At 36.3% G+C, this 27,175-nt stretch overlaps 1 protein-coding gene across 1 annotated transcript; it reads right to left on the bottom strand.

The window, feature by feature from the left end:
• Positions 1–623: 623 nt before the first annotated feature.
• Positions 624–25,395, bottom strand: LOC140742563 (unc-112-related protein). The gene is made up of 11 exons (XM_073073466.1): positions 25,392–25,395; positions 13,809–14,042; positions 12,686–12,921; positions 11,971–12,194; positions 11,383–11,596; positions 10,703–10,902; positions 6,080–6,215; positions 5,426–5,524; positions 4,672–4,896; positions 3,791–4,027; positions 624–1,612 (listed from the first exon to the last, which is right to left on the bottom strand). The coding sequence occupies exons 1-11, from the start codon at positions 25,393–25,395 to the stop codon at positions 1,412–1,414; spliced, it is 2,010 nt and encodes a 669-aa protein (XP_072929567.1). The 3' UTR covers positions 624–1,411.
• Between the last annotated feature and the right edge of the window lie 1,780 nt (positions 25,396–27,175).

Raw genomic sequence — 27,175 nt, 5'->3', positions numbered from 1 at the left:
ACCATACTGAAGTAAGTCGTTCCGTTGTGGTGTGCGGACGTCAAGTGTAAAAATTCATAATGGCACTGTCTTGTCAACAATCCCTAGTGAAGGACCGGTTCATATTAATCCATATGGCATTATAATTCTGTTATCATAGATTAGTAAAGATACTTCACCACTTGAAATTGAATGAAGCCACAAATGGCTTATTAGTAAGTTCTTTTTTTGAATTCTTGACAAATAAAAACATTTTTAGAGAAAATTTACGAATAAATAACGAATACTGCGTAATTCATATAATCAATAAATAAGTATTTCAAATATTTTAGGGACATTTGAGCACGGAGACGTGGCAAAACTTTTTTACGCAACTATTTCAATTCTCAAAACTGTGTACATTTTCTTATTAGGAGTGAGTAATCTTTACTAATCTATGTCTGTTATAGAATTGTAACTGAAATTATTTGTAGGGTATTTTTCCTTTTCAAATTATAATAAAGGTAGAAGTTTTCTACACCATTACTGCCACTTTATTCCTGTCTTAAAACATTGAAGTATTACTATGTTCTGGACTTAAAGATGTTGAAACGTTTGTCCTATCGATGATTGGTTACAGATGATCACCATTTTACATTAAAATAGCTCATTTTATTAATTAGTGTTTACTCATCTTATCGCTTATCCCGTTCTCTACTGTTCTCAGAAGGAATCCAGTATAATCAACTCCAATAAATAATGTATTAAAGTACTACAATAATCTATTCGTCAATACAGTTTTTGCAGGATCTGTTTTTTATGGAATAATGTGAACCGGTCCTAATTCCATATGTCAGTGTGCTACGATCTATAACTATTAACATAACTATCTTAAAAAGCTCATTTCCATCGCATTATTTATTCTTAAACCTACAAATTGACATTAAATAAATCAAGTTTATAATAAATCGGTGATGTACAAAATAGAAGCGCTCTAGTATTACATTCTGCGTCAAAATTATTTTTGGCATTTAAATATAGCTATTAATGGAAGCACTACATTTATGTAAATCATTGTAACTCATTAATCATTATTATAAAAATTTAATTCATTCGTAGAAAATGCAAAACCTCTCATATTGGTTATTATAAATCTGTATGGAAAATCTTGTGCTGTAAATTCTCGTCAGAAATTTTGAACTTTAATACATTCACGAGTTATTAAGTTATTTCCACCTTCATTACAGTATTACACACATTAGGTAATAGTAAAAAAGCTCAAACTCTCTGATCTGATAGATTATACAATTTGTACGGTAAATGTGTATCAAAATTCTATTACAAAGGCAATTATTAACATTGTTCAAGGCACATTGTCAAGGCATTTAAAGTTTAACGGAATGGTAACACCGTTACCTCTGACATTCCATTTACGAACTTCTGTTTTGGACCATTACGTCCAGCCTCCGGTCAGTTTGTGGAATAATTCTTCGTCTAAGGTCTGGTTTGCATCCTTCGATCTCATTGATAGGAAGATGTAACCTCCAATAAACTCGTGCACAACTTTGCAATCGGCTGATTGTACCGAGAAGATGATATTCCCTTCCTCGAACTGAACCATCATGTGTTTGATTTCCCAATTCACATTCCACGCCTGCAAAGATAAGATATAATTTAGATGTTTAGAATATAAGTGATATCACATTATAGGTTACAGTCTTTTTCTTATCACGCGGTGTTGTGTCCGCATGCATTTCAAGTCCGCACGCGTGTCCCTTGCGTCCTATCGAATCAGCAATCGGACATGTATGATAATATACATAACAGATACTTTTCCTGTCATGTAAGCCACATTGGGACACGAAGATTAAATAAACATAATAAATAAACACTTTCTACACTCACAGCCCCACACGAGGATTCCCTGTGTCGTGGCTGCCATGGACATACACATAGACAAATACACAAACACCCAGACCCAGAAACAAAAATCTAAATTCATCATTTAGATATCTGTCTGACCGGGGATCGAACCCGGGACCCTTTGCGCGTCAGACCGGTATGGTGGCCGATCCGCCACGCGGGTCGATTGCAGTGGGTTAACCCGCGTGACAAGAAAAAGGCCATTAAAATTGCATAATAAGATTAGATTTAAGCAGACAGACTAACCAAATAGACTCCTAAAGGGTTTTAATTCGTTTCTGTATTACTTTTTATGAGCGAGATAGAATAAGAGTGAATAAGTAATATAGTTAGTGTCTTGCTTTAGGAGGGTATCTGGTTACTTAGTCTACGGATTTAAATAATAGATGCGCCCTGAAGCTTGATATTTGTAATATGTAGCGTAATGTCGAACGAAATAGAAGGACTAGTTTTGTCTCTTTTACTCATTTAAATAACAGTATCGCTATCTCATATGGACACGCTATTTAAATAACAGATTGAATTCAAATGAATTTAGTGACTTCACTGAGTTTTAACAACTGAATTAAAGGGCGTATTATTCATTTAAATCTCATCTCACTAATTTACAAAATGTATTACGCATAATTTATATTTAAAACAAACATTATTTAATCACTTATATTTATTGCAACAGTATTATCGTGAATCGATGCAAAATGTATGTTCGCACGTATTAAACGCTTAGTGGCAATATGCAACCAAATTCACTATCAGGAATAGGGAATTATGTATGAAATTGAAAACATTTTTTTTTCATAATATGCATGAGTACAGTTGTCACTAAAAATCATCATTAATTTAATCGAAATAAAGAACATAATTTGAAATGCAATAAATAAGACAGATATTTCAACGATTGTCTTTTCATGATAAAATTTAAATGTATGATTATGAAAAAAATATGTTAAGCAATTTTCAATTGTGTTTAGTTCCCAAAAAATATGTAGTGTGTACGCAAAATAAAGTCCACCAGTTTTCTTGCCAAAATGTTCTTTTTATTTCCACATAATCTTATTTTAGTGGTAGTGCTAAAACTCATCATGTCGTAAGAGAATATATTCTACGTATTATTTATAGATTTGTATTTTAAATAATTAACATAATGAAATTGAATTGGTCCCCACTGAAATGAACCCAGAACATCTATATGACTAATGTTATACCAAAAAGTGTCAAATAGGGAGTTTATACAGACTCTACTATATCCCGTTGTCTATAATGTGTTACCATAAAAAATGTATTGGTTAATATCCCACTGCTAGGTACGAGTCTCCTCTCACAATGAGGAAGAGTGGGCCATAGTCCACAGCGTTCGTCGAGTTAGCGAATTTATAGACTTCACATAACTGTCCCTGTAGTTTCGGGACCAGAATAGGGCTACGGTATCCCCTGCCTGTCGTAAGAGGCGACTAAAAGGGGGCTTCCGGGGTTGCGGGCGGCAAGAGTGGGAGCTCGAACTGCCCGGCTAGCGACCCCGGGAAGGGCGGCGGTATGTGTGGTCGCATACCTTCGTACGCACCAGATGGGCGGAGCCCGACGGAGCAACGCGCTAAGAGGACTCCGGTTGCGTTCCTTTGGAGATCCCGGAGCCCTCTACGCAGCGCCGAGGACGGCCACCGGGGGGGGGTTTAGTGCGGTAAGAATCCCACATAACCCTACGTCGCTCCCACGACACCGGGGTACCTTTTGAAGGTTTCCCCCTCGTAAACCTCGCCTTGGATCTTGTCTTTTGGATCTCTCAGATATGCAAGTTTCCTCAAGATGATTTCCTTCACTATTATAGCAAGTGATATTTAATTTCTAATACGCACATAATTGAAAACAACACCTAAATAACACATTTATAGATAAGTGCGTTATAGCTTACCTTCATGGTACTAAACCGCCACGTTTTAATATGGTCCCCGGTGTGCGGGTCCAGTCTCATGATGCGATTGTTCGCGATGCTGATGATCTCGTCCTTGCGGTGGCTCATAAAGCGCACCACGAAGAGGCTCTGGCCGTAGTCCGGTAAGTTCTGCCACGTCTTGATGTACTGGAGCTTCGCTTCGAGCAGCGGCAGGTCCTTCACGTTCGCGTGGCTCTCTAGCACGCGTTTTGTGAACTGGGGAAAGGAATTAAAATCGTTAGGCATTTGGGTCGTTTAGATCGTGGGTACATAGTTGCCTTGAGAAGAAAGCTGTACTAGACTGATTTAGTAAATGAAAGTTATGTTTTTTTTAATTTAAGGATTTTTATATTATACGAGCACACAGTCCACTTGATGGCAAGTAGGTATAACCACACATGAACATCTAAAATCAACCCCAGATTAGATTCGGTTACACACTACAAAAAGGTGGTAATGGCTTTAATAGTTCGAAAGATGTGGTAAGAGAGACATGGTTTCCGAGGCATTCCAGGTTAGTCTTTAGGAGTAGCGGCGCATCAGTAGCCAATTTGGGGTGGGAATCTGCTCTCGAATGGGGTTGATTGCAGAGGTCCAGAGGCGGCAGTAGCCACTTAATATGTGGACTGCATGCTCGCCTATTGCTTCTAAACGCTTCCTATACTCACAGCCCCACCCTAGAATTCCCTGCGTAGTGGGTGCCACGGACACACATAGACCCAGAAACAGAATTCATCATTCAGATATGTGTCTGGTCGGGGATTGAACCCGGGACCCTCTGGGCGTCAGATCGGTACGGCGACCACTCCGCCACGCGGGTCGTCTATATACAAAAATATTGACAGCTATTTTGTAAGTACCTTCCCCTTAAGTTTCTTAAGGAACCGCGGCGCGAGGTAGTTCTCCGGCTGTAAGTGGTCCAGATGGGGCAAGCTGTGCTGGTTGAGAGCGGCTCCAGGCTGGGGCTTCTGGAGAGCTAGTAGAGTTTTGACGGCCGCGGCCTCGGTCGCGAAGGTGGGGTCCGCTAGCGAGCGCCCGCGGGAACCCAGTCGACATGCTGCCACCCAATCAGCGTATTGGTCCTCCTGGTGAATTAAAATCATATAAAAATAAGATAAATGAAAATTAGAACTATAAAATTGATTTCAAATAGATGTTAAAAAGAATCGAAAAGGTGTAAATTTATTTTATTTTATAATCATTATTTCAAACAATATAAACAAAGACACAAATGTATACATGAATACAGAGGTCCATATCATATACACTTTACAGACTAGTATACATAATATTAATATATACTTGTAACTAAATCAGGTATTTGCGGCGTCATGGGAGATAAAACATTTTCTTATTGTAAATGTGAATGGTCGAATGGGAATATTTTAATAGTTATCTGTCTGTGAAATTAAAAAAATCATTCACGTTTTAAACATAAATTATTGCAATAGAGCAGTAAAATACAAAGCCGGCGATGCATTGGCGACTCCTCTGGTGTTTCAAATGTCCATAGGCTACGGTGACTGCTTTATATCAGGTAGCCCGTCTGCCTCATCGTTTAGGTATAATTATAAAAAAAAGTTAGAAAAACTTGAAGGTTAATATTCTACGTACATTTTCACATTTGAGCCACAGCTCATGCATGGCGTCTTCGGCGGGCACTTCCAGCTTGATGCTGTATCTGCCCGAGGCCGGGTGGGCGTCTGGTGTTACCTGAAAATAAAAACATTTATGTAAAATTAAAATTCATATTAAAACATTTTTTTATGAAATATTTTAAGATTTAAAAGAGTGTGTTTGCTATGTTATGCTAACAAGTTTATTCAAAAATGGATCGAATAATTTGTGACTTTCATGATATATCCCCAGGCCCGGGGGCCCAGGATACCCATTCAATCTTTGGTAGCATTCTGGAATGCTATAGGGCGAAGCACTCAAAGTTGATGGCGTAGAAAAGTAAATATAATGTTGAAGAAGACAGCAGGTATTTGACATACTAGCATTGTGTAGGTTAGTGGTTGGATGCAGTATGATTTTATAGCTGTTATGGGATGGATAACTGTAACTGCTCCATTCAACTTTCCGCCCCGGGCCTCCGACAACCATAGTCCGCCACTGCACATAGTGTATCTATGTGTATGAGTTTATGGATGGGTGGATGCACGAGTCGACGTATGTGTATGTGTGTGTGTGTGTGTGTGTGTGTGTATGTGCGTGTGTATGTGTGTGCGTGCGTGTGTATGTGTGTGTGTGTGTGCGTTAGTTTACCTCGGCGCCGCGCAGCTCGACGCAGTACGAGGGCGGTTGCGAGGCGGCGGCGTCGCGCGACGGGTGCATGCGCAGCGTGCCGTCGCGGCACGACACCCAGTACCGCTTGTACGCCTTCAGCGTGAACCGCTTCGGTCTGCAACGTGACGTCACACTCGTATTTAACGTTTCAATTGAAATTGTATTGTATCACTCGATGAACATGTCACTTGAAGACGGCAATATGGGCCTAGCAAAGTATGTATATTAAACTTATGTCTTTGTAAATGAAATGTTTGACTTATAATATACGTAATTTTGAAGTTGACAGAACCCTTTAGGATTCGACTCCAACGGCACCAGCGCCAGCGTTGAGCGCTGCTAGGTTCTGGTTTGAAGGGCGTGGTAAGAGAGAGACACTTTTCCGAGGCGTTCCAGCTTAGTCCTCAGGGGGAGCGGCGCACCTGTGGCCGACTCCAGGTAGGAATATATAATCCTATCTGGAGTTGATAACAGATACCCATGGGCGGCAGTAGCCACTTACCATCAGGTGGACTGCATGGTCGTCTGCTAGTTGCATATTGTAAAAAAAATAACATTTGAATTGAAAACTGTAATATGAGCTAGGCTCGTAGTAGGTACCTATAGTCCGCGCAAAACTTCAAGTCCACTCTGAAGTTAATGCGCGCAGTTGTCAGTCAAAGAGCCAATTCGGTCGAACACAACTACAAGCATATATTCCGTAGCAACAGTAAGGGCACACTAACGCAGCTATGTACCCGTGAGCGAGTCGTGCTGCCTTCATTCCGCTAACACCTGCAATTTGTTATTACGACGCAACTCGTTTCTATATTCAGAGCGGACTTGTAGTTATGCGCGGACTATACACGAAAAATATTGAATTCATCCATCATTGAATTGAATTTCATTCATTCATCAATTCATTCATGCCATCAGACACTAAGTTTGCCCTTTTGTACCTTAACGTTGTGTTAGGGTTACAATAAATAAATAAATTTATGTATTTGTAAATAAACTGTTCATCAATACTAATAATGTCATAATAGTAGCGAGATTATCTGTTCAGTCTAAATAAGCACGAATTCTCTATATAAGGAATAAGAACTTTAAAATGTTTATAACCACGCTGGTTACCTAATAAGTATTAAGGAAAATGTTGTTTGCCTGCACTGTTTTTGTAATAATATTGTACAAAATTTTGATTTAAATGCATAAAGTTAACTTTATGTGTTGTACATTTTTTCATATAATAAATATACTTGTTATGCATATAATAAATTATTATTAAATAAATACACATATACATTAAAAACTAGGCTATTAAAATGATTATACAAAACAAATATAGAAACAACAAGAAAATATTACTAACATAAAACACAGGATACGATTATTAATAGATAACATTTGGGTTCTTTATTTGGTGGGTACTTTATCAACAACTAAAAATACATTTTGAAGGAAATAACATATATATAGATATAACGTGCACGTATTGTTCATTGGATGTATTATTATAATTATAATTACAATATTATTGAATATGATATACATTGTAGAAATGTGTTGGTACTAAATAATTATAAAGTATACCTTTTTTCTCAGTTTAATTTAGGGTAGCTTCTATCTGGAGAAGAGGGATGCCTCTTATATACAATGAAAACTTTTGTAATTATCAATTATATTCCATCTTACGTTGCCTATACTTATTGATCAATAAATTAATTTTAATTTACCGTTATTAAAAAAGAAACAAAAGAATATTCATTTATGAAAAAAATCTCATGTGTAAATTAATTTATATAAGAAGGATCTTCATTTAAATTTCACATTTTAATTTTGAAAAAAGACAGAAAGGTAACGAGTCCTTAACTATATTAATAACATGGTCAACCAATTGACCATGTATTTCGTTTAATTGATCGCTTTGCCACAACATGATAATTGCTAGCTACAACCAATTATTCATATGCCCTTGCGGCTTGTATACTATAAATAAACTAAGAATATGAATGAATGACGATTATGAAACATGGAAATAAATAGGCTCATAAAAACACTATGCTTCAAATTTGTCAAATTACAATAAACATTTTGTACTTTCTAATATATTACTCTACAAGTATAGTATTTTGTATACTATAGACAAATTAATACAATGAATATATAACAGAATATACCTAGTATCCAAGTATAGTTTTTTTTATAATATAGAAGTAGCAAAAGAGACAGTCCACCTGATACTAATTGACTATTGCCGCCCATGGACATCTGTAATTAACCCCAGATAGGATTAGATATTCCTATTTGAGGTCGGCCGCAGATGCGCCGTTGCCCCTGAGGACTAAGTTGGAATGCCTCGAAAAAGTATGGCTCCATAACCACGCTTGTATAGTAGATTTAAAATCCGAAAAAGTTATGGAGAATATATGTATACAATTATATATTTTAAGTAAGTGGCATTAATTTAGGGATCCATTTTATATGTGCGTGTTGAAAGGGATTTATTAGGGAATTAGTATTTTTACAAAATACATAATTATTACAATTCCATTAGTTATTTACTATTTTGGATAGCAAATCGTGCTTACATTGGTGATGGTTATGTAAATTTCAAAAAAGGTTCGGACTGGTAGGATAGAATGGGTGCCTTTAAGAGTTTTCTTCCTATTTCTACCTAATAACAGCAGTGTTAGGCGCTGCTGTGTTCCGGTTTGAAGGGTGTGGTAAGGGAGACAGACTTTTCCGAGGCGTTCCAGCTTAGTCCTCAGGGTTAGCGGCGCATCTGTGGCCGACCTCAGGTAGGAATATATAATCCTATCTGGGGTGTATTACAGATGTCCATGGGCGGCAGTAGCCACTTACCATCAGGTGGACTGCATGCTCGTCTGCTACTCCTATATTATAAAAAAAAAAAGTTTTTTTTTAATATAGGAGTACCAGGCTTAAGTAAGTAGCTTCTGTCGCCCATGGATATTTCTGTAATCACATAATAGCCCAGATAAGGCCACATATACGCCGCTACGAACTGAGAACCCTTGAGGATTAAGCTGGAATGCGTCGGGAAAGTATTTAAAAATACTTGTTGTTCAAAGAAAAATATCTTGACCTATATTCGTACTACTCGTACGTACCGTGCCTGGCAGTGGGACGATGAGATGTTGACTATTAAGGTTGTTTTATTAAAAAAGCTACCATTAGATGCGCAATTTCATTAAAAATGGTTTTTGTCGCTCAAGGAAAAGTTGCCGAGGTATCCCAGGCTTTTCAGAAAACAACTACTTTTTTCCAGGGAATATAAATGTCTATGGGGTAACTTTGATCAAGCTTTTGCAAATCTATTTGAATTCTTAGGCCATACCAATCCGGACCTCGAGGACCTATTAGATACTGTACATAGCGTGCGTCTGGTGTTTTACGATATTATACCATGTGTTCGGGGTAGGGGGGTAAAGAACACTCCTTACGCGATCGAACAGTAATTGTTTTGACACTTGCTACGATGCACGCCGCGCACGGATCGAAAATGGAAGAAGAAATTACATATAAATACTTAAAGATACATTAAATTATTACTTTATTAATAAGTATAATATACTAATAATACTAATAATATAATATTCACAATTAAGGAAATAAGATATAATTAATTAAATACGATAACCGGTCTAGCTGGTTACATGGCTTGTAACTTCTAACTGCTGTTGAGGTTGACACGTGTGTTTTGTATGCATCAACGCCCTCCTTTAAGCTATAGCATTTGTGGTAACATTGTTAACTTTTACCTAAGATACTTCAGATAACCAGCGAAATCAGGTGCATGAGTGATATCTGGCCTGGCTGGTGGTCCACCCTCCAACTGCAGTTGCAATTCGCACAGCGCAACATTGATTTCTCTCTCTAAATTGACTATTGTTTCTTTTTTCTTACCTAAGACACTTCAAATAACCAGCCAATTCGGGTACATGAGTGATACCCGGCCTGTCTTGTGGTCAGCCCTCCTTCAATTACTGTCTCAATTACTGCCTCGCGGCGTCAACTACTACCTCTAAGACTATTTTGTTCTCTTACCTAAGACACTTCAGATAACCAGCCAGTTCGGGTACATGTGTGATATCCGGCCTGGCTGGTGGTCCGCCCTCCAACTGCAGTTGCAGTTCGTACAATGCGGCATCGATTACTATCTTTAAAACTATTTTGTTTTCTTACCTAAGACATTTCAGATAACCAGCCAGTTCGGGTACATGTGTGATATCCGGCCTGGCTGGTGGTCCGCCCTCCAACTGCAGTTGCAGTTCGTACAATGCGGCATCGATTACTATCTTTAAAACTATTTTATTTTCTTACCTAAGACATTTCAGATAACCAGCCAATTCGGGTACATGTGTGATATCCGGCCTGGCTGGCGGTCCGCTCTCCAACTGCAGTTGCAGTTCGTACAATGCGGCATCGATTACTATCTTTAAAACTATTTTGTTTTCTTACCTAAGACATTTCAGATAACCAGCCAGTTCGGGTACATGTGTGATATCCGGCCTGGCTGGTGGTCCGCCCTCCAACTGCAGTTGCAGTTCGTACAATGCGGCATCGATTACTATCTTTAAAACTATTTTGTTTTCTTACCTAAGACATTTCAGATAACCAGCCAGTTCGGGTACATGTGTGATATCCGGCCTGGCTGGTGGTCCGCCCTCCAACTGCAGTTGCAGTTCGCACAACGCTGCATCGATTTCATCCTCTGGTGCCGTAGAGTTGCCGGCGCCATGAGAACCATCCGCGGCATCAACACTACCACCGGCTAGCGTTTGTAACTCGATTTGCAACTGTAAATATGAATTAATATGATGTTAGTTATTGAAAATTGTCGCATTTTTTTCGTGTTAACAACTGGTATGCGATGTTGAGCATTCGTCATTGCGTGGACATAGTATGTAACCAAATAAACGGAAAATACAACAGAAGTTTTATTTTGATGTTACGGCTGACGGCTAAAGTCACACACGTCTGAGTAAAATGCTATTGACATAAATTTAAGGAAGCAGGTCATGTATTAATCAGAATGTATGCTAATAGAAACACATAATGTGCGACCGTTGTGACCATTCGGAAAAATGAATTCAATTGATATACGAGTATTACTCAAAACTGCCAAACAATGCATTGGTTTGTTTAACAATTTATTTAATTACCACACTCAAACAGAACCCAGCAGCTTAACACTTCTATCATTAGGCAGACATAGGTGTGGCGATGGTGCCGCCGAACCACAAAGGGTTCTACCACCTTCATAAATAAATAGTCACCTGTAATGCAGCAAACAGCAGCATCTCCTCCTCAGTACAGTGCACCTCCTGATTGAGGATCTGCCAGCGAGCCTGCTGGTAGAGCTGGTTCAGACGGGAGGCATCTTGAGCCCGGGGGGTCAGGTCGAAGAACGAGTAGAACTTGAAGCGCAGCTGCAGGGTGTCCCATTCTCTGACGTACTGCTCCATGATCGATAGGGAGGAATCTAGCCAGCTGTGGGAGATAATAAGTTTCTATATAGAGTATATTGGTAAGTAGCCTGCAACGCTTTCAAAATCCTATTAATTGATCCAGGTGTCTCCCAGTGAGAGAGGTATGGACCGTACTAGTCAGGTAATCAAAGATGGCCTCAATTATTTTTAAAGAATATTCCTGGTTTATCATAGTATGAGACGTTATTATGTTTATTCATGTCACGATCATGACTAACTAGAGCTGAACCTGTTTGGCGATGTACGCCTTGTAAAGTTTTCTTTTCATTCGTATATTTCTAACCATTATTACGAAAAGAGAATTTACAAAAAAAAAAAAGATTTTTTCGTACATGCCCAATGCATGTACCAATTTCAAGGATAATTCAAACTCACCCAACATTCATCCTAGCGCGTTCCATCAGCGACTTGGGCGTCAGTAGCGACTCGCGGGACTGGCTGTCTGGTTCCAACGGCGAGTCTGCTAGAGACAGATCGGCCAGCGAGTCCAGGGCGTCGAGGGAAGCAGCCCGGGGCGGAGTGCCGCAGTACCCACCGTCGCTGGACCCATCGCTCTGTGTGCTGTAGATGTGGCCGCCGTAACGACGGAGTGTGCCGTTCTGGAATATGTTTTCCTTTTTTATAAAGTGGATGACAATGAGGATTTCTGTTGTAGTGTCATGAATTAAACCTGTTATGTATGGTTGTCCTGTAGGTTTCGTATAATATTCGTATTTATATTATGATAGCTTTTTATACTACGGGAATGGAAGACGAGCATACAATCAACCTGACGGTAAGTGGCTACTGTCGGCCATGCACATCTGTAATTAAACTAAGACAAAATTAGATGCCCCGTTACTCTTGAGGACTCAGCTGGTACACATCGGAAAAGTTTATTAAATGTCTATATCGATAAAGCTCTTTTATTATGTATATGTACTTGACCGTTGTAGAAGTTAATTATTTAAAAAATATATTCTTCAGAAGTTACATTTAACTCACTTAGAAATAATATCAATGACGATTACCGAACGAAAGTAGAACCATACAATTTTATTTACTTCGCGGTCTAGACTTAAACCAATGACTATACAAAGAAGACTATTACCTGTTGTGAAGCCACAGGCGTAGCCGACAGCGACCTGGGAGGCGGAGGCGTGGCTGGGCAAGGCAAGCTTCTGTCCAAGCTGTTTGAAGAACCCCTGGTGGCCGCTATGAACGTGTTCGTGTCTGGTGGTTGAGAGGACTTTATCCTCTTCGCTTCTTTCAAGTTCTGATAGTTCTGCTTTAGGTGGGACTGTTCCAGGGGATAGCATAGTGAGAGCTCTTCTGGATGACGTATACCTAAAAAGATAAGAAAGAATATGTGAATGTCAAAATAACCTCATAACAGAAATAAATTATGAAAACTAAGTGGATCGAACTTTACTGTGTATAGATATTACGCGATGAAGTAAATATAAAAATCTTTATTAAAACGAAACTAAATATTGTGTTTACTGTAGATGATCAAAAAGTATCCTGGATGTATTCGCTGATCTTGACTCGAGAATCCCTACCAACACCAGATCGTTACATTGTCATCAGTAATTTATTTTATTATAAAGTTAACTAGTAACGTAAAGTTTGCCCACACTATCATCAAAACAACAACATAAAAGGAGAGAAACTTTAATACATATGCGTAACTTTCAACATTAAAATTTACTGACAATGAAATTGAACATTCTAACGCTGTACACAAATGTTTAAAGTAACTTTAACGTGGCACCATCCATAAAGTTAGTCGTAAACGAGGTAAAAGCATTTCTTGCTGGTTCGTCCATCATGGACATGCAACTATGGAAGAACGTAAAAGGAACTATAGATAATGCTTACGTACATGTTACAATATTTATACGTAGATATTTCTACAGTTACTAGAAATATGAAATCAAATCCAGATATGATAATTAAAGTCATTCTTTATAATACTGTTTTCTATGTTAATACTAATAAACTACTTCACGTAATTTCGTTTATGAAATAGAAAATGAAGCAAAAGTGACAAAAGCAACTATAAAGAAAATCATGATGAATATCATCTTACTGCTACTTAATGTCTGATAGCTAGGCATGTTTTAGTGTTCTGAAAGAGAACTCTATAGTTCAAGAAATCACGGTCCTTTATGTTTGGAGAACAATTTTGGTCTCATACGTTTTAGTTATCAAAGATTCAAATAAGAACTTACCAAGACTTTTACACAGGTGAACCACAGCGCTGAATGTGTCGATGGAGAAGTCAATCTTGCAGTCGATGTATCTGAGGTCTGGCAGCTGGATCCGGAGAGGCTTGTGCATGGGTGTGAAGTGGAGGGCGGCATCCGCGTGGACGCCGTACTGGTCCAGGGTGTGCTTCGGTCTCGACAGCCATTTGTTGCGTGTCGGCCACCAGAGCGCGTGATCTGACCAATCCTTCGTGAATTCTGTGAAACAAAACAAAATGATCAATATAGGGTAGAAGAACTTGGGATAAAACGATGAACTTAATCGAGACAAAATAAAGGAATATGTTCTCAAGTTAATTTTCATTACTGAGATCTTAGCACAAAAAGCTTTCTATAATCAAAATGTTTATTCCAAATTGGCTCAGATCCATAAAGAGTTATCATCATCGTACAAATTAAAATTGAATTACATTTAAACGCATGTCATTTCGTAATTACATTTGAGAGCAAAAAACGTTAAGCAAATTACCGACTTTATATTTCGCGTGCTCAAAACATGGACTTTGATCCTATCAAGTCAAGAGACAAGTGTGGAGCAAAAAATATTATCATCCGGTCTGAGCAACGTTACGGGTTGTCGACGCCACGAGAAAAAAGTCTAGAAAGCGATCAGTAGCCCTGTGACGTCATAGGGCAGTGCACATGACTTGGCGCATTAGATGAGCCTTCAAGCTTGTAATATTTTACCTTCCCATCTTTATGTAAAGGACCTAAAAGGGATCCCAGTAGCTCAACTTATACTGGACGTCTTCGGTCGTGAACGTTCACTTTGCTTCCGTCGACGTATGACTCACTGAATCTGGTTTAGGGGTATCGTCAGACGCACAAATTGTAAATCAAATTACATAGTTAAGCGATGATTCACGATATTAAGAAAATCATTTCACCAAATTAATTCATAGGTAAAAACGTAGGAATTATTTCCGTCAATAGTGATTCAAGAAGTTGAATAAACGACATTTATGAGCATTATATGAAAGAATTCCATGACCATGCCGCAACTAACGGACATAAACAAAATCTACGTCCAAGAATAAACGATAAATTGAACGAACATTCAAATATTGTGACAGGCTTTCACAATAATAAAAACACGAGTATGTAAACGGCCACCAACGAATGGGTGAACTTTAAGTCATCACCCACTGACTCAGATGGATGCTATATTGGTTTTTAATGGTAACCTTTTACAATCAGCCGTAAAATGTTACTGGGCAACGTAAGCTTTCAAAGTAAAATTACTTTATGGTGTAGCATTATGGGAATCATACCACTTTCTTCTATCTGGCATTTTTATTCTATCTTTTTGTTAGTTACATTGTAATAGCCATAGTTTAGTATAAGAAGTACGAGTCGAACTCTGAAACTGAGGGTTCCGTAGCGCCTATATTTAACAGACTTCACAGAAGGAGGTGTCTCAATTCAACGATTTATATGTTTTTTTATTTATTATTTGATGTAATAGCGGCGTTATATATAAAAATTAAATGTCTATCTATTATAGTTAAAGAGATAGAGCCCTGTGACAGACTGGCTGACAGCGGAGGCTTAGTAACAGGAATCCGTTTTTATGCTTTGGATATGGAACCCTAAAATGAAGAAACGAAAAACATTTTAAATATTTATATTAAACTAAAAATACGCTGTAAAAATATGATGAAGGCGTAAACATGCTAGAACTGGCTAAGATAAGCAAACATGTAGATCATGAATTTCTGATGCCAGACATAAAAATATCGGCAACAAGGCAACATAACTGTACACCGTATCCAACCATATGAATGAGTCATATGAGCGTACTCACATTTGTTAAATATTTTTAAGGTCACCGCTGTTGCGAAGGGCATTGCTTGCAAACATCTCAGATGATTTCATTCGAAACTTGCTGATATTGAAATGAATTAAACTTCATTTACTGCAATCTCACAACGCTCCTTATTTAACGATCGTTGCGATAACTCAATTCAAAGTGAAGATAAAGTTTATGAAATAAATTGAGATATTACAGAGTTTAAAACGACAATGTTGTATTTCAAGGTTGTTTATTATACAGTATACATTGAGGTTTTTATAGGAGTAGCAGACGAGCATGCAATTCACCTCATGGTAAGTGGCTACTGCCGCCCATGGACATTTGTAATCCACTCCAGATAGGAGTTAATATTCCTACCTGAGGTCAGCCACAGATGCGCTGCTACCCCTGACTAAGCTGGAACGCCTCGGAAAAGTATGTCTCCTTTACCACACCCTTCAAACCAAAACACAGCAGCGCTTAAAGTTGCATGAGGCAGAAATAATACTAGAATTAGTTAAATTTACTGCATTGCAAACTATTTAGATTGCAGAGATAATTCTTTAATTTAGCTATCAGCTTAATTTATTATTCATCATTACAACCTTCTGAACGTAAATGGTCCGTTGAGTGCTAGCGCCTTCTAGTCCATATTTGTACCTTCTACAATTCCTCACTTTTTCATCTCCGTGTCTTTTAAAGCAAATCTAATCTATATAAGTAATAAATATAAGTATGGTACCTTAATTTCTTACATTAAGTTTTCTTACATTAAGAATATATCCTTAAGTCTTACCTGTAGCCCTTCTATTCTCGAGTCATTAATTTCTAATCTGATGACACGTCATAAATTACCATTTATCATCATCTTCTATTTCCACGATTTACGTCATAAACACCATTACAACGATTTGATGGTTGAAGTGACAATAGACATAAACGGCGTCCTCAGTCGCATCCATATTTGTCTCGAGATCTATCTCGAGTCAATGCAACGTGTTTGTGTGCTTCTTGTTAGTTTACTGTTCTCTCACATGACTTCTTGTTGTGTCACTTGGAATTTTGCTCTCCTTATTTTGTTCAGTACTAAGATTTTTTTTTACGGTTTAATTATATTTGCCCCAAAATATACAGTTGTTACCATACTTCGACTTTAAATTCTACTAGTTTACAACTTGTTATATTTCAATGTATCTGTTATGCAACGTAGTGTTTTTTACCGATTCAACTTCTTTTTTTTTTATAAAAACACGAACATTATTATTATTTATAATCCAAAAGATATTTCCGTTTATCGTTCGCAATCATTGGAAATCTAGTCAGTGAGTCGTAAAATTGTGTAAATTTATCAATGAAAAAGATATTCTAACCTGCGAACAAAAAACTATTTTTTATATCTCTATTCCTCGACAGAATAGTTGGTTATAATTTCACGATATTTACCAACGATAACGCGGCTGAGACGACTATTGCCCTATTTAATTAATAAAACTGTTTAAATAATTTGCATATCAACTGCAAACATTGGATTGGAGATAAGAGCAAATTATGTGATAAGACCGTACGATGAGACAAGGTTGGATTGTATCCAGCGGACTAAGATAACTGAATGATCACCAACAATTTTAATTACGGCTTACATAATAAGGCTTATAGATTAATTATTCAAATCGCCATTCGTTGCCATAAACGGTGGTGTAGTCAATGACAAGGCGCCAACACATGTCTAGATTTGTGCTGTGTACATGTTCTGAGTAGTTTATGAGTACCTGATCCGGTAGCCATATTAATAGATCTAGATAAAATTGTAGTGTCTGCGTGTGTTTGAATTACCCGTGACAGTTTAGTGGTTGAAACGTGTTCTCTCCAAGGTTCAAAACTAGGCACGTAACTCAGATTTTATTGAATCATGTGCGAGTAAATTAATTATCACTTACTACAACGGTAAAGGAAAACATCACGAGGAAATTTACACGCCTGAGAGTTCTTAAAAAAAGGTTCTCAAAGGTGTGTGAAGTCTACCAATTTGCACTTGCCCAGCGCGGTGGCTTGTTGCTTAAACCCCTCTCACTCTGAGATTGCACTCTGTTGACAAGCAGTGAGACAGTAATGAGTTGACGACGACCGTCACGTTACGTGACGTGTACGCTTAGCACCATTTTCCGGCATGAAATCCCATAAGAGCCTTTTAAGCCTGAAAGAAAGAACTTTGCATAAGCTAATTTTAATGCACAACACTTAGGGTTCCTGTAGGGAAATCGATTTCAACATACCCAAGGAGTGCTGAGAATCTAAGTTTGTCAACGAGGTAATATTGGCAAATGAGGGAATAAACCGTCCGTTTACAATAGTTTATCATATTGTTTTAAATTTTAATTGCTTTGTCAATACGTTTATCTTTAATGGAATTTTAATAGTCATAACAACGTTGTTTAAAACAGGTAAAAATGCAATTACAAACGAATCAAGTCAATTATAAATGATTTTTATAGAAACATTTCCACGTATGTCACAATATTTTTTGTGATAAAGTTTCATAACAGGATATTTTAAAGTTTAATATTACGTTAGTTAAGCTTGAATACTATTCGACGATTTCACCTCCATTTAAGGTATATTCTGCATGAGCCTAAAATACTTATATTCTTTCATGGTAAGGAGTAGACAAATATTTATATTTCTTTTTATATTCCAGTACCACAAAAATAAGTGGACGAGCTTAACAACTAGCACAAATTTTTCAAGTTACATACAAACATTCCCTTTCATTTCTTCGTACATATTGTTCGTCTAATTGGTAAGTTCTCAGTTTTATCTTTAGTTATGTGGGGCAAGATAGTTTATTTATGAGATGGCGCGACAGTTCCTGCGCCGGCGTCGCGACGATAGACTTGTGTTGTGACGTCTAAATATAAATAGATTACTTTGTAAATAATGGATGGACCGAACAAATATGAAGTAAATGGTGTATAGGTTAAAATAAGTGAACTTGCAGGATTAATCAAGATATATTACATGGAATATGTATACTTAATACGCGCGACAGACATTACATTGAGTTTATATATCTTCAACAGCAAAAAGTCAACAGTAAAAAGCTAACATACTGATTAGTTTTAATTACTGTTCAATACTGCAATGAACCAGCAAAAAAGGACTAACAAAAAATCTGGAGCTTTTAATAAATTAGAACAATTTCGTCCCTGATGAATCCGAAATGACAATCATTTTTACCATAATTTCGTTAATAACCAAGGGATTTGAAGGGCCTACGTCATATTAACTTGATTAAAATTAAAAATATTAATTGTAAACTGTACGTAGATTAATAGCAATACAAACAGATATTAATACCCTCTGACCTATTTCAAAGCTACACCATGCTGCCGGAAGTCTACGTACTACGTCAAACTGTGCCACTACTATTAGTTGCAATGACACAGATTGCACTTTGCCTTTCAAATATCTACTGTATATTAACAAACAAGCCACAAGTTAGAAATCTGTCAGCCGTAGACAACTTAGAATAGACTGTAAATAAATGTCGTAAACATCATAGTTGCTTGCATAACATCATGCAGATACCGGCTCACACTTTACTGTGTGCATGGTAAATATAAAACAAGCAAAGTAATTAAACCAAACCGCTATCTGGATATTGTAAATAAATGTCCACGAAGATACTCGTAAAACAAACAGAGACAAAACAGGCTAACCACTGTGGTTTTGTTTATATTCAACAGATTTACTTCGAGGAAGCATTTAAATTATGACAAGATTCTGCCACAACGTTGGTAAATATTATTTTCCCTTTCTAACGAAATGTTGCAATCGAATAATAGTAACCTTATAAACAGTAGCAACCCTATAGGCGCACCCTGTGGCACTCCCGTCAATCGGAACATTTAAATGTGTTCAAACGTTCTACAGCTCGAAGATAGTGATCATACGCGTATCTCATGTTTAAGCAAATGTTACCGTTGTTGAGAACATGACCAGTCACTTACTAGAGTCACGGTTCCATAAAGGGTATCACGTCGAACGCTTTTGCAATGTCATAGATACATAGATACTAAGACTTAAGAGCCCAAGTTTCTGTTTGTTTACTATGAACCGCTACTCCTGGATAATGGATGAAGTGCATACGCTTACGGTTGTTCAATGCATATTAATAGCTACTTCTCCGTTTTGACGTAAACGTGGGTTGACTGACGGCAGGTTACTTTAATATTTAAGTAGTTACTGAATTTTAAGTAAATGCTATCTTGTATCTCAAAACACGTTACGGTTATTATAGATCTTAAACCGCGATAGAGTTAAGTGTACGAAGCATATTTTTATAATGAAGTATTTACTTTATACATAATTAATTCTTTTCAATTAAGATTTCAGGTTTAAGATTTTAATGCCATGATAAATGTTAGTGATTTATCATACACGAATAAATGATTTAGTTACGATACTGCAATAATAATAAGGAAAAACGTTAACTTCCAAAGAGTATAAAAAACATTATCGACCAAATTAATTGACGCTTAATTAAGTTTAAACTGTCTTCTTGTAGAATACACCATATATGTACCTACAGAATAATATATGACAAGCATCCAAGTTATCAGTTTTTTGGAGCGTACTCGACGACCTTTTCCGGTTTTATACCCTTGAACATTGCATTGCGAATTACTGACCACTGAACTGACCTTTAATGTACAATTATAATTATATGTGGTTTTTTGTCATTTTTCCACACCACAACGCCGTAAAAAGTGTACGAAGTTTATATTATCTACTGTCGACCTATGCTATATGCGTTGCTGTGCTCTGCTTTAAAGCTAACTTTGTAGTAACGAAAACATAAAAAATCCATATTACCTGAGGTTGATTAACTCTTTATTGCATGGATTCCAGTAGACACAAGTAATCAGCTCGTCTGCTTGTTTTGCAACTTCTATACAATAAAAAAACTTCTACACATTTTCCATATTCGTATTGACAACATTTACATCATAACTATGTTAATAAACGCCCGTAACAGTAAAAAAAAAATGTGAGCCGTCACGGGACGCCTGGCAGATGTGAAACATCGACATTATTTTGTAAAAGTAATATGCAGAAAACAACATATTGTGATAGGAATTATAGCTAGTTATTTCAATATATTACTAAAATCGTAAATTATAAGTATCAATAATGAATGTTTCACAATAAATGCCACTATGATTAGAAAAATTAATTAATTTTTTAATGTTCATATAATCTATGGTTCATATTTACTCGTATAACAAATAAGAAAAAACTTTCGTGCGCTGCACGCCATCAGCTGATTTTGAAATACAATTCTGTCAGTCTTAATAAATTTATTCTCTGATCAATTGTTTTAATGCATTATTTTCAATAAGAATGAAATTAAAATTAATTAATAATTTAAAAACATTGTACCTATGCAATGAAATTTATGTGAATTTTAATCTACCAAGATAGTAGATTTTACATTTGCTGGCGCTCAAAAGACACCAAATATACGCGTGCTTAATGCACAGATAAATGCATACTTTAATTATAAAAATTTAATTAACTTACTGATGACTTGATGGTGTGTCATAGTGTGATTTTGCTTTCTTTGCAGGAGGCTGATCACTTTCACTCTCTAAATTATCACGGTCAGACATTTTATTATCAGAAAAATAATTTGTTTTCAAGCATTTATCTATAACCTGAAAATACGCCGCAAGCTGACAAAACTTGAAACATACAAAATACGTCAAGTGGTGTAAAACGAGTTAAAACGACTCCAGTCGCTCTCGCGCGGCGTAGTAATACACACGAATGTCACTGAACACCTTAAACGTCATTATTATGAATTTTAAGCCTCAAAATGCCTTCTTCTGCAATGCGTAAATGCAAAAATTATGCTCGAAAAAGAAACAAGCTTCATGGAATCACCTATCACACGTAAATGAAGAGAAATTATTAAATTTTGTTTATTTTTCGTGTTCGAACCGCCATGATTACGTGAGTAACCAGAAAGAGACAAAGTATGTTTTTGTCAATGAAAGTGATAAAGACGCAAAATGCATGGTCATAGATCAACAGAACAGAAGTGACATTTTATTGAAGCTCACGATGTTCATATGTCGTATGTTATAGTTTAAGATCCCACTGCTTAATTTTTATATTAGTGTGTTTTTAGTCAAAATATAACTTTCTATAGTTTATTTTAATAAAATAAAATCGATATATGGGAAATTCAGTATCCTAATCTCTAAATTTTCTTCGATACCTGTGGTAAATAATAAAAAATATTACCATAAAATTTGTATAGGATAGTATACGGTATTTTAAAATTTCTTTAATTGAATAAATTAACCTAAACATAATTTAATAAACAATCTTTGTATAGCCAGAAATTAATCCTCAAAAAGACCACGGTAAGATTAGAATCTTATATATAAAATTCGCATGTCACGATGTTAGTTACTGTACTCCTGCGAAACGGCTTTACTGATTTTCATCAAAATTTATATGCATATTCAGTAAGTCTGAGAATTGGCTACTAGTACATTTATAAAATGTACACAACTTTGCAATTAATGGTCGTGTGTAAATTAAAACTGAAAATAATAAACATAAATTAGTAAAGATACATCGCCGCCTTGAAATTGAATGAAGCCACAAACGGCTTATTAGTAAGTTCTTTTTTTTAATTCTTGACAAATAAAAACATTTTTAGAGAAAATTTACAAATAAATAACTAATACTGCGTAATTTACATAATAGATAAATAATTATTTCAAATATTTTAGGGACATTTTAGCACGGAGACGTGGCAAAACTTTTTTACGCAACTATTTCAATTCTCAAAACTGGGTACATTTTCTTGTTAGGAGTGAGTAATCTTTACTAATCTATGATAATAAATATAAACAATTTTTAAATCGTATATTTTAAACCAGTCGATACATCTGTATAGATACATTCTTTCAAATTATATATTTATATAATAATAATTTATTTAGTTAAACTGTACTATAACATTTCTACGTAAACGATGTACTAAAACTATTATCGACAGTTTTGGACATTTTTTACCTTCTGTTCCATTATTTAATTGTCTTTGACAAGCATGCGTATCAATGGGAAAACCACCATACGTCCCGTTTTTAACGGGACAGTCCCTTTTTTCGATGCTTCGTGCCGTTGTCTCCGAAATGAACCGTTGCCATTGTCAATTAAGTAACAGTAAATATTATAATTATGAAAAAAACCCATGTTTTTCCATGTGCTCCATTTATCAGTTTTCATAAAGCGCCCCACATTTTTTGCACAATTATACTATTTACTTTTCCTTAAATGATACCTAGATTGAAAATTATTTTCTACTTTTTAGTTAATTTTATCATAAAATCGTGTTTTTTTATTATTTTTAACTATATTTTTTCAAGTAAAAAGTATTTGACATAAAAAAATCGATGTCCCGTTTTGACTGAAGTAATCATTGGTCACTATATTCCATTGTCAATATTTACGTTTGCGTACACTTGAAACGCAAGGTCAAACACTAGTTGTCTTTTTTTATCACATTGTTCTAATAGCTCTGTCCCTTATAGAACATTTGTCTATGTAGTTAAAGGTAAGCGTCGCCACGCCAGAAATCTTTTTTACGTGCGGCTATAGATGTTTCACATCAAAAAACGTTCGTGGAATTCGCATCAGTCCTTATAAGATCTGTATTGGTGACACAAGCGATGCGGATTGTCGGGTGTTGACAGTGGGCGGCCGCCCACAGCTTCCGCGACGGAGGCGGCCACCTGATAGCGGATAGGATATTATGGTTCTTATACAATTTTGCAATGGGAGTACTTGAGACTGATATGGTTAGACAAACGGTATCTTGAATGTCGTAGAGCGAAGTGACTGGCAAATAGTTTCAGTGTTTAATGGAGGACCGAGCGATGAGGACTGATATAAGTATTGAATTAGAATTGAGGTAAAGACACATGTAAATATGTAAAGGTCTAAAGGATACATATTAAAAACGATTTACATCAACACTGACAATAACAATCGATTTATTTGTTCAGATAGAAGAAATGAGAGTAGGCTAAGACTACATACTTTAGTCGCTTATGTCTCTCTAAATAAACAAATATGTACAAGTATAAAAGGCGTTATTGACACAATTCATCACTAGCTTAATTACGTTGAAGTTGAAATAAACAAAGGACAAAAGTGGAAGATATGAAAAAGTTTAAGACGTTTTTGCTATGAGAGACATGATTTCGTCGACAGCGCCAGAAAATATGATGACAGAGAGATGACAGAACTTCCGTTGAGTTTAATATTTCAGTCTAAATTAACCAGTAGGCCAGCGATAAGAGCAGGTGAGCAATAAACGGTAACCACTGGCACATTGCCAATGCATTTGAAACCCTTTCGAATCTTTATCTTGGCTTACGAAACTCATGCAAGCATTGACGGCCGTATCATAAATATTAATAAACTAGTTGTGAATGATTCTGAGAAACAAATCTGACACTGTAACTATAAATAATAATATTATTACAATTATTTCGTCACGACGTTACTCTGTTCGCTTTTATTGTTTTGCTATTACTTTAGTTAATCATGTTATTCTAAGCATTATAATGGACGATGAAGGGAAATTTGATACGATAAAAACTAGGAAACTGTACTTACTAAATACAATTTAGGTTGTTTAGTTAAATCGGAGCTCATATTAAACAATTTTAATGCTGAAAATTACTGTTACAGAATAGAATATAGCAGTTGTTGCTAAAGTATTTATCTGATGGTGACGAAAAAACTAATTCTTGTACATCCTGAAGTTAATATTAAAATATTTACACAAGGACTACAGGGTGGGTGACTACAGTATATCTATCTATATAAAACTAGGTTTTAAAGACCGTATAGTCTTTAAAAATTGGTTAAAATTGCTGGGACGGATAGATTTGAAAATGGCAATACATAACAATCGTAGATGCCTCAGAAAGCTTACATGAGACCATATCCACTTTAGAGTGAAGCCGGAAAAAGGCTAAAAAAAGATCTGATGTCGATTTGAAAGACCACCTATACTAGTTAATTAATTTAAATAGTAATCCTGCGAGCCAACCTTACTATGTGAATTATGGGTCGTTCCCAGTAACCATACACTACTCTGGTGGAATTTGGTTACTAGCCAATGAGTTTCTCGGAAAATTTTATACCGTTCCAAGGTTCCAACAAGGTCCGTTATGATAACCAGGACATACTTCACACCCTACAACAGGAAGACATACAAACGATTTTAATTAACATTGACATTGAAATTATCGTTTTATTATTATTAATCATAAGAGGAACTGCTACCGTTTATAGTCCCCGTAACACGGGAATTATTCATTTGTATTATCAAAGTATGTACAGGATGTTTACGCCCGCTTATACGCGATTTACTTTATTTCTAGAATATTCCATATGAATTTAATTTTGTAGTCATATTTCGATGACAAATTGACATAGACAACATAGAAGCGTGCACAATTCTCGGACTAGTATAATTGGTAACAATAGTTGGTGTACAAAACTAAGACGTCGGGCGCGGTCGGCATTTGGATGGGTGACCTTTAGGAACTAATTTTCATGCGCATTTGGTCTTGGAACACGGCTGAAACGGCTGGGCACTAGGTCTCTACTTCCAATAATTTACATTACAGCATCTTAGCGTCCAGCTGGCCATAGCTCCAACCCACCCATAATTATGGGCATAGACCTATGCTCAGCAGGAGGATACACATATTGGTGACATACTTTTCCGAGCCGTTCCAGCTTCAGTCCAGTTCCAGTCCTAGGAATCTAATCTTGTTTGGGGTTGATTATACATGTCCATGGGCAGCTGGGCTGATGCTCGTTTGCTACTCCTATATTATAAAAAAGGTTTACTCGTATAGCGAACTAATAAAAAATAAATATTCATTAAGAAGCCGATGAACTTAGCAGCCATACGGCCGGATCTTAGCCTATTAGATAAAAACTTCATTGATTATAAAACGATTTAAGCGATTAACATTTCAACCACGGAGGGATTAAATAATCGGCATGATTTTGTAGCAGTAATTACATGATTGATTTGCATTCTGGCGCTACCTTAAGATCTATAGAGCGATCTAGGGCGATTAGCTGGACATTCTTACTGTGCGATTTAAACTTATGGTTGCCATTTAATTACTATCAGACCAAGTACACATAAATGAAATTTCTTATGTATATAGTAGAAGAAATAGTCAAAACAGTCTCTGATTCATATTTAATGGTAACTGCTATCAATTGACAACATGTAACCACCAGTCACCACTCCACTAATCTGTATTGAAGAAGGGCGTTTTCGGCTTCCAGGCAGTTGTGGAGAAAGAGCCGTGTTCAGCGGGGCAATAGTAAAAGGGCTGTAGCACCTTCATAAGACGATCTCTACATTTATAGCCTCACATTAGGATAATCTTTGTCAAGGGGACACTTACAAATACACAAGCACTTAGACCCAGAAAGGACAATGCCCATGAAAGTATGGACCGCCGTCCAGAGTTGCATCAAATTGAAACTTGTTGTGGACGATGTATAATTAACCAAATACTACCACCAATAATTATTTTTTAGATCAGCACCCGGGCTCTGAAGTTATTTACCGAAATGTTACATAACCTCTAAATCGAAATTATCCGACGATAGATTGATGGTCGGTTTTAACTGATAGTAGGTATCTATAATGTAGTTCGACTAACATATTCCATTTACTTTTAAAGGTAGTAGGTAAAAAAACCTAAAATAATCCTAAAAACCTAAAGTAATGAATTCCGAGTATAAAATACCGCCATTTTAATTTTTAAGAACAACACTCAACATTTCATCTTATTTTTTCTTAAATGGAATCCCCTTGTTCAAAGAAACTATTCTGATCGCCAACTATGTAAAAAAATCAAAAAATAATTTTATTATTACTTTCATTTTGATGCCTGAGAAAATTCAATAATCAAAACACTAATAGATCTTATTGAATTCCGAGTATAATATTCCGCCATTTTAATTTTTAAGAACAACAATCAACATTTCGTCTTATTTTATCTTAAATGGAATACTTTCATTTTGACGCATGAGAAAAATCAGTACCAAGAATGGGCATTCTCCTTTGAATTTATCATTAATAAAGGATCGAAATCGGAACCCTCTGTCAGACCAGTATGATGATACAAATACGAATCTTAATTAAAACAGACTTCAGTTCAGAAGACTTCAGAGTCCGTACTCTAAAGGCTTAGTTAAAACGCCTCATATAAAACATAACATCACGATTATTGCTGTAATTCAAAAATCAGCATGGTCGTGATGTCACTGAGAAGTTTCGAAATCAGACAACCCTATACCGCTGAAGCAATATTAAATCCAGTTAATAGGATTATGGTTTCATTGCTTTGTTGCGACAAAATTGATGGTTCAGAACTCACTTCTACGTGGGTTCCGTCGCTCGTGGGTGTACCTTAAT

This window comes from Epargyreus clarus, unplaced genomic scaffold, assembly GCF_041222505.1.
Source record: "Epargyreus clarus isolate Ecla_fem2 unplaced genomic scaffold, WU_Ecla_fem_2.2 ptg000006l, whole genome shotgun sequence".
NCBI classification, from domain to species: domain Eukaryota; kingdom Metazoa; phylum Arthropoda; class Insecta; order Lepidoptera; family Hesperiidae; genus Epargyreus; species Epargyreus clarus.
This window is presented reverse-complemented; position numbering and strand designations above follow the sequence as displayed.